Source organism: Thamnophis sirtalis, unplaced genomic scaffold, assembly GCF_051295495.1.
Source record: "Thamnophis sirtalis isolate CommonGarterSnake01/CBP01778 unplaced genomic scaffold, rThaSir2_p1.2 scaffold_9, whole genome shotgun sequence".
NCBI lineage: Eukaryota > Metazoa > Chordata > Lepidosauria > Squamata > Natricidae > Thamnophis > Thamnophis sirtalis.
The window spans coordinates 71,464,386-71,472,978 of NW_028261389.1; the positions used below are offsets into that span (position 1 = coordinate 71,464,386).

General features: G+C 44.6%; 1 protein-coding gene across 1 annotated transcript in view; it reads left to right on the forward strand.

The window, feature by feature from the left end:
* Positions 1 to 8,593, forward strand: part of TTC38 (tetratricopeptide repeat domain 38) — a 30,554-nt gene extending 21,961 nt beyond the window's left edge. Inside the window, exons 10-14 of the mRNA XM_087723054.1 lie at positions 1,056 to 1,137; positions 1,984 to 2,149; positions 3,770 to 3,929; positions 5,294 to 5,367; positions 8,128 to 8,593. Coding sequence (XP_087579180.1) covers positions 1,056 to 1,137; positions 1,984 to 2,149; positions 3,770 to 3,929; positions 5,294 to 5,367; positions 8,128 to 8,221 — 576 coding nt within the window. The 3' untranslated portion in view covers positions 8,222 to 8,593. The remainder of the gene's footprint in view (positions 1 to 1,055; positions 1,138 to 1,983; positions 2,150 to 3,769; positions 3,930 to 5,293; positions 5,368 to 8,127) is intronic.

The window sequence follows — 8,593 nt, forward strand, 5'->3', positions numbered from 1 at the left end:
CTAAAATATTAAATGATAGGACTTAGCAGGGGATAATAAAAACAGGGCACAAATAAATGTTATCTATGTTTAAATACCGTATTTGGAAAAGGGATAAAGGATTATGGAAAGAGATCAATATTGTTGGAAGATTAGAATAATGCATACCATATTTTTGGGATTATAAGATGCACTGGAGTATACAATGTTGTTGTGTCCTGGCCAGCAGATGGCGCTGTGCAAGGCACCTCTGATTGGCCAGGACGCGCCTGCCTCTCGGCGGGAGAAACCCTGCACTCCCATTGGTTCCCCGTCTGACAGCCTCAGAACGCAAAAAATGTGCCATGATTTTGAAGAGGTTAAAATTAAAAAAAAAAAGTTTTTGCACTCTGCAGGCTTCCCAAACCCTCTGCATGCCTCGTTTTTTTCAAAAAAAAAAGGGGGGGGGGGTATGCAGAGCTTTGGGAGGCTGGTAGAGTGCTCCTGGGAACGGCAAAAACGAACAAAAACGGTCCATTTTTCACTCGTTTTTGCCCTCCCCATCCCCCAAGAGCACTTTGCAGGCCTCCCAAACCCTGTGCACATCCATTTTTGCGAAGGAGGCGGGGTTTCAGTAGGCCAAAAACGCTATATTCAGTGTATAAGACGCACCCAGATTTTTTTGATGGGGAAAGGTGCGTCTTATACGCCAAAAAATACGGTATTTATTTGCATTACTATTGCTAATGGGGTTTAAAAAAATTTGATTCAGTCAATGTACTGTCCATAAAATGTGTATGTTTCTACTGGAAAAAATTTTTTTAAAATGTGAAAAAAAGAAGAAAAAATGTTTAAAATTTTTAATTTTAATTTAAAGGGTTTCCCTCTCTTCTGTGGAACCCTTTGTTTTAAACAGGAATCACAGCTGTAAAGAAAACGCTTGGTAGGAATAAGGTTACAGGAAGAGGAAAAACTATTCTGACAGTTTTGTTGAGGAAACTGAACAGTTCAAGAAAAAATGCTCTCCTCCTCCTCACCCCTGGTTCCCCCCCCAAAAAATAGCTCAATCTAAACTCTTAATGATTTTGGGGTTGCAGATTGCTCCCAGCTTACAGCAAAGCGGGACCATGTTGGATGTCGTTGACAACAGCTCCATGTTATATAGGCTTGAATTAGAAGGTAAAAAAATAGAGTTTTCATACGTATATTATCCAGAGGGCTTCCGGGGTGGTGGGGAGGCTGTTTTCACCCTCCCTAGGCTCCTATAAAGCCTCTGGAGCCTAGGGAGGGCGAAAAAAACATGCAAAAAATGGGGAGAGCGCCTGTAGTGCGTGCATGCGCACTGGGGGGTGTCGTACATTGCATTATGGGTGTGGTGCGCCCACACATGACCCCCATGCGCTCCCCCCACTTATGGCATGCGAGCCAAAAAAGGTTTGCCATCGCTGCCATAGCCTATTGTTGCCTCTGTGTGCTCCATTTTCGGCCTCTCCATTCCATTTTCAGCCTCTTCCTGCCCCGTTTTTGGCCTCCACCCGCCCCATTTTCCACCCGTTCCAGGCAGCGGAGATCAGAATGGATGGAAAATGGAATGCACAGAAGCCAAAAACGGGGCATGCAGAGGCCAAAAATGGAATGCGGAGACCAAAAATGGGGCACGTGGAAATGGCAATAGGCAATGGCAATCCCTGCAGCCAAAAACAGTTGATGGTTGGGAGGCGATCCAACCAACAATCAGCTGCTTGTGCTAATCAGGCTATGCTGAAGCTGAAACAGGCTGTTTGCTGTTTTCTGCAAGGAGGCAAATTGCTGGGAGGCAGAGGCCAAAGGGTGGGGGCCGGCAGGTAGGTGTGGCTACATTTGGTGTATAAGATGCACCCAAATTTTCACCCTCTTTTAGAGGGGGAGCGAGTGGGTGTTACACTCCAAAAAATGTGGTACATCTGTCGAAAATTTATATAGTCGCTCAATTCCCTCATGGTGACTCTGCCAGGTTATGGAAATAAAAGGCTCCTTTATTCCTAGGGGTGAATGTGGGTAAGAGGTGGAAAGCAATAAACCAGATAACGAAGAAACATGCACAGGATCACATCTTGATCTTCAACGATGCCCACATTCTGATGGCCTCCTTAGGTGCTCAGGATCAAAAAACTTCCAGTGAGCTCCTCACCACTTTACAGGATCTGGCCCAGTAAGTGACTCACCATGCTAACAACAGGCCTCCTTGTTCCTACCTGTTCTCTATGGCTTCACCTTGGGAGTTTAAGAAGAGCACTGTTCATAAAGACAATAGAGAGAGTTTTGATTTTCCAGACTAGCCTGTGGGTTGCTATTCTTATCCAAGAACTACATGAAGTACTTGACTTAATGCCATAAATAGGAAGTAGAATATTGGTGCTAAGCAGGGCAGTTGTTCAGTGAGTCGAACCCAGTTTTACAACTTTCTGGATCAGAGTAGAGGTAGTCCTCGACGTACGACCACAATTAAGCCCCAAGTTTCTGGTGTTAAATGAGGCATCGACTAAGTGCGTTTTGCCCCATTTTACAACCTCTCTTGCCACAGTTGTAAAGTGAATCATTGCAGGCGTTAAGTCAGTAACACGGTTGTTAAGTGAATGTGAGCTCTCCATTGACTTGGCTTGTCAGAAAGTTGCAAAAGGCGATTGCAGGATCCCCAGGATGCTGTGACCGTCATAAATTCAAGTCAGTTGCCAAGCTTCTGAATTTTGAATCACGTCACCGTAGAGATCATGTGAGCCTGAACCATCTTAAATACATGCTTGGTTGCCAAAAGCCCACATTTTTATCATTTGACTGTCGGGAATCAGTGGTGGGATTCTACTGGTTTGGACCAGTTCGGGTGAACCGGTAGCTTCGACAATCAAATGGGCCCACCCGCCAACCCACTCTATTTTCCTACCTTTATCTTCTCAGCTGATTGGCGAGGCAGAGCAGATTCCCCCATGAATCCGCTTGTTACTCTCCAAAGAAAGCCGGAAGTGAAGAATTCTTCAAACTGCGCATGCGCGCAAATCGCACGATCACTGAATCGGTTGTTAAACCGGGAGGATCCCACCACTGGTCGGGATGCTGCAATGGTCATAAGTGCGAGACCTAATGGTCTCTTTTTCCCCAATGACGTAACTTCAAACATTTGCTAAATGAATGGCTGTAAGTCAAGGACTATATCTTCAGTGACATCTTGCTAGATTTGGACAATTCTTTGCTTTGGACATCGTTTGGAAGTGTCAGTGGCCAATCTTTTCATTCAGGGTCATTTGGTTACCGTATTTTTCGGAGTATAAGACGCACCATTTTCCGTCAAAAAAGAGGCTGAAAATCTGGGTGCGTCTTATACACTGAATACAGCATTTTTTGCCTCCCAAAACCCCGTCCCTTCACCAAAATGGCCACGCATAGCTTTTAGAAGGCTTTTGTTTCTCTTGGGGGCTGGGGAGGGCAGAAATGAGTGAAAAACAGGCAGTTTTTTGCTCAATGTTGCCCCCCCCCAGCAGCACTCTATAAGCCACCTAAAGGCTATGCATGCCCTTTTTTTAAAAAAAGTGGGCTGTTTTTTGCTTGTTTGGGGGGGGGGCAGCCAGGAGCATTCTATAAGCCTCCTAAAGGTTATGCATGCCCTTTTTTTTTGACAAAAAACGGGCCCGTTTTGGGGAGGTCTGCAGAGTGCAAAAACTTTTTTTTTTAATTTGCCTCTTCAAAATCTTGGTGCGTCTTATACTCCGGCGCATCTTATACTCTGAAAAATATGGTAATTTCACATGGTCACCTCCGATCTGGATGTCTTTCCTAGGACTTTTACTGAAAATGAGGAGCTGAGCCTGGTACAAACATTGGGAGCGCCTCTTCTACAAGCGTTTGTGGAGTTTAACCAAGGACACTACGACAAGGCCGTGGAACTGTTGTACCCCATCCGATATCAGGTTGTTAAAATAGGAGGGAGCGATGCCCAGGTGAGACGGGAGCTGGCTTTTGCTAGCTTTTTCATAAGTGTTTTATTCCTTATCCCAGGGTTTCCCAAACCTGGGCCACTTTAATTATCCTACAAATGTCTGCTTTTGGGAAGCCTAGGTCAGAACAGTTAGGCACTGGACCCAGCGGTTCCTCCTCTTCCTCATCAGCCACCTCCAGACCTCAGGGCTGTTGACTCTCCATCTCAGGGCTGATGGACGGCCCAGGCTCAACCTCCCTCCCTCCCTCTCTCTCTCTCCACCAGTTCCCTTCCCTCTGGCCGAGCTCTCAGGTTGCCTTGATGTTCATCCTGACTCCCACGCCGCCCTCTCCTCTGATTCGGCTGCTGACAGGCCACAACTTGGAGCTTCATCCTGGCCAATATCTTGATTTTTTTCCAACCTTCCTCTGCAAACGTTCCACTCAGTTTGAGAATTTACCAACCTGAGCAGCAATCCAGGGGTGAAATGCTAGCGGTTCGGGCCAGTTCGCCCAAACCGGTAGTAAAAAATGCTACTGGTTCACAGAACCAGTAGTAAAAATAATTTTAAAAAAGCTTTTTAAAAAATGTTCTGACGATCGCAATTGATCTTTGGAACTTTTTTTTAAAAGTATTTTTTTTACTACAAGTTCTCTGGAAATGCAGGGTGGGGGGGTGGGAGTGTCCATTTTTGCTCCCAGCAGGCTTCCCTGAAGCCTGCTAGGCTAAAAACGGGGAGTGGGGGATGCTGAGAGAAAGAAAGAAAGAAAGAAAGAAAGAAGGAAGGAAGGAAGGAAGGAAGGAAGGAAGAAAGAAAGAAAGAAAGAAAGAAAGAAAGAAAGAAAGAAAGAAAGAAAGAAAGAAAGAAAGAGTGAGTGAGGGAGGGAGGGAGGGAGGGAAAAAGAAGAGGAAGGAAGGATTACAAACCTGCAGCTTCAGAAGATAATCCAGGGCTGGAAGGGCCCTGGAGATCATCTAGTCCAACCCTGCTCCAGCAGGACATTATTAAAGTGAGTTTCTGTCTTTTGATCCCCCAGTTACATGACTACATAGCCACGCCCACCCAGTCACATGACACCCCCCACCGAGCCCCGCCCACAGAACCAGTAGTAAAAAACCTTAAATTTAAGTTCCACCTTGTAGAATTTCCTTAGAGCTCATAGCAGCATTTATTTTCATTAAAAATAAAAAGGGAACCTGCTCATGTTTAATTTTGGGGGAAAAACAAGACACTCCTTTCCTTTCTAATTCCAAGTTGGCTAACTGCTGGATGGAAACGGGCTGCACGTTTTCTCTGCATTGACACCTAATCCCACCTCGAAGCTCCCCTTGCAGTCACCTTGCCAGGGGTGAATAACATCTCTTCTACGTTTCCTTCCCTTCCAGAGAGACCTTTTTAACCAGTTGCTGATTCATGCTGCTTTAAAATGCCAATCCAAAGCCAACCAGAGACTTGCTAGGTAAGTACAACAAGTAGTAGAGTCTGGATTTGACCTGGTTGAAAGAGAGCAATGAGCGTAGAGGGGAACCGTGGTTGCAATCAGTAAGAGGAGCAGAGATTCAAATTTCGACTGGCTCGAGGCGGAAAGATCTGCAGTCACCACCAGATAGCAAGGAAGACAATTTTCTTTGGAGGCGACGTAAACATCTGTTGTTATTTGGAAGAAGGCAGGGAACTTTTCGCTTTTATTTCCAATGCCTATACAGTTTGTTTGTTTGCATGTTTGTCAACAAGTACAAGGAAACAAGTATGAAAACACGTGAAAAAATGGCACAAATAAATGGATATAAATAAACAAAACATAGCCATAAGAACATAAAAAGGGTACATATAAATGGGGCAGTAGGACAGGGACAGTAGCAGTGGTGGGTTTCAAAAAAATTTTGAACCTACTCTGTAGGTGTGGCCTCTTTTGTGGGAGTGGCTTGCCGGTCATGTGACCTGGTGGGAGTGGCTTGCCGGCCATGTGTTTTCTCTCTCTCTCTCTCCTTCCTTTTGTCTCTCTGTCCCTTTTTCCTTTTTTTCTTTCATCTCTCTCACTTTTTCTTTTTTCTTTTTTTCCTTTATTTCTTTCTTCCTTTCTTCCTTTCTCTTTCTCTCTCTCTGTGAGTCTGTGTGTGTGTGTGTGTGTGTGTCTGTGTGTGAGTGGTGGGTTTCAAAAATTTTTGGAACCTCTTCTGTAGGTGTGGCCTGCTTGCTGGTGGAACCTCTTCTAACCGGTTCGGTAGATTTGACGAACCGGTTCTACCGAACTGGTGCGAACTGGTAGGAACCCACCTCTGGACAGTAGGCACGCTGGTGCGCTTATGCACGCCCCCTTAGGGACATCTTAAGCAATGTGTAAGGTCCACGGTAGACATCTTAAGGTAAAAGGTGTGGAGGTTAGAGGAACTAACAACAGGATCAAGTAGGGTGTTGTACCACACATTTACTACTCTATGGCTGAAATCGTTTTTCCCGCAATCAAGATTAAAACGGATTACATTCAGTTTGTATCTGTTGATAGGCCTTGTGTTATTGCAGTTGAAGTAAAAGTAGTCATTAACAGGTAGGACGTTGTGGCAGATTATCTTGTGCACTAAGCTCAGGTCGTAATGCCGTCGGCATAGTTCAAGGTCATCCAAGCTAACATTTGAAACCTGGTGGTCAGTTCACGACTCCCATTTATTGGAAATGCACAGCGAATGGTTATTAGCCCGCCGTCCCCTGCTATTAATAAACTTGCAGTTCAATTGTATCTGCCTGGAAAGGCAATCTAAACCATTTTAGTGTTTCCAAAAAAGCTTAACCACTATCCTCAATCCCAGCTGGAGACTTTTGCCTGCCTGAAAACGCCTTGCTTCCTTTTATGATTTTGTCTTTATTGCAGGATGTTTTTTTAAAATTTCTTAATAAAAATCCACAGATGTGGGGTTTTCTGCTGGGAGTAACCAGTCCTTCTTAGCTCCCCCCCCCCCAAGATCAATTATTTTGTAGTTTACCCTGTAGGTTTTGTTTAGTGTGAGTTGCTGACCTGTAATAAGGCTTTTGGTATGATTAACCAGGATTAGTAGATGGGGGGGGGGGGTGTCATTCATTCATTTTTTAAGGCATGAGAAGCTGCCCTACCCCCGGTTCAGTGAAGGGCAAAAAAGTCACATCACATGACAATGTGATGCCGTGAGTTTGATATCCCTAGACTAGATCAGGGGTCGGCAACCTTAAACACTCAAAGAGCCATTTGGACCCGTTTCCCACTGGAAAAAAAAAAACACTGGGAGCCACAAAACGCTTCCCATGCCTGATTATTTCCTGAGCAGCCCCAAAACTATCATATGTAGTTGAATTAAACCTTCTGTTTTCTTCTGAAACTTTTCTTTTCTTGGATTTATTCATGGTTGGCCTACCGGGGGGTGGGGGTGGGAAAGCTCAATAAATTGTGTGCCGGTGGGTGTTGCACATTGGTGGTTGTGACACTTGAGTAACAGGGAGACGCAGCAGAGGGATGAAAAAGCCACATGCGGCTCCAGAGCCCTGGCTTGCTGACCGACGGACTAGATGATCCATGAGTTCCTTCCAAGTGTAATTCTATGCCTACTTTTGATGTCTGCAAAGAAAGTTGTACTTCTTTTCACATGGCTGGTCCAGGTCTTATTTTGTGGGGGATCCAATGAAACCTTTGGGTTTTAAGGGTTTAGAGCCATGGTGGCGCAGTGGTTAGAATGCAGCATTGCAGGGTTAATTCTGCCAACTGCCAGCAGTTTGATTCTCATCAGGCTCAAGGTTGACTCAGCCTTCCATCCTTCCGAGGTAAAATGAGGACTCAGATTATTGGTGGGACAATAGGCTGACTCTGTAAACGGCGTAGGGTGGGCTGTAAAGCGCTGTGAAGCGGTATATATGTCAGGTACTGAGGATTTATTAGCTGCCAGCTGATGTAAGGTTGTAAGCTGTATAAACTGTAAGCTGATGCAATGAGGATGAATCAGCAATACAGATATAGCCAGTTTAAGACCTTGGTAGAGTCCACACAAGCCTTTTATCATTTTAAGAGGTGTCTATATATAGGTGGCCATTAGAGGGCGTCTCTCTCTCTCTCTCGTCATGTATTTCATTTCTCTCCTTGTGTCCATAGCGGAGTGGTTAGGGATTTATTTCTGACAATGCAAGTCTAAGTCTATTGCTATTTAAAAAGTTCTTCTGTTCAATGTTTTAAGAGCATTGTCTCTTTGTTCTTTAGATGCCTCCTTATAGAACGTGATGAATTCAGACCAAACTCGCCATTAACCGAGCGACTGATGAGGAAAGCAGTAGGCCTTCACGCCCTGGGCTAAACCAAACATCGTATAGAGATTTCAAGTCAGGGAGATTGTTATTGTCTGGACTTGCATAAATCCAAGGAATTTACGCGCTCTTCGGAAAACAGCATCTGTAAGATTTACCCTGGCTCAATTTTGACCCATCTCGATCTTGTCCTACTTCGCTTATTGAATGCTTGTTTGCTTCCACGCATCTCTACAGAAGCAAAAGGCAGCCAGATAGGAGGTGTCTGCTCCTGGTCTGTTGGCAACGCTAGTTTACAAATACTATTTAAAAAAAAATCAACGGGGTACAATTAAAAGCTTTTGGGCTGCAGAGCTCTCAAATAAACATTTGGTTATTCAGAAAGTATAAATTTATTGCCTATTTTTAAAATCACCCTGCCA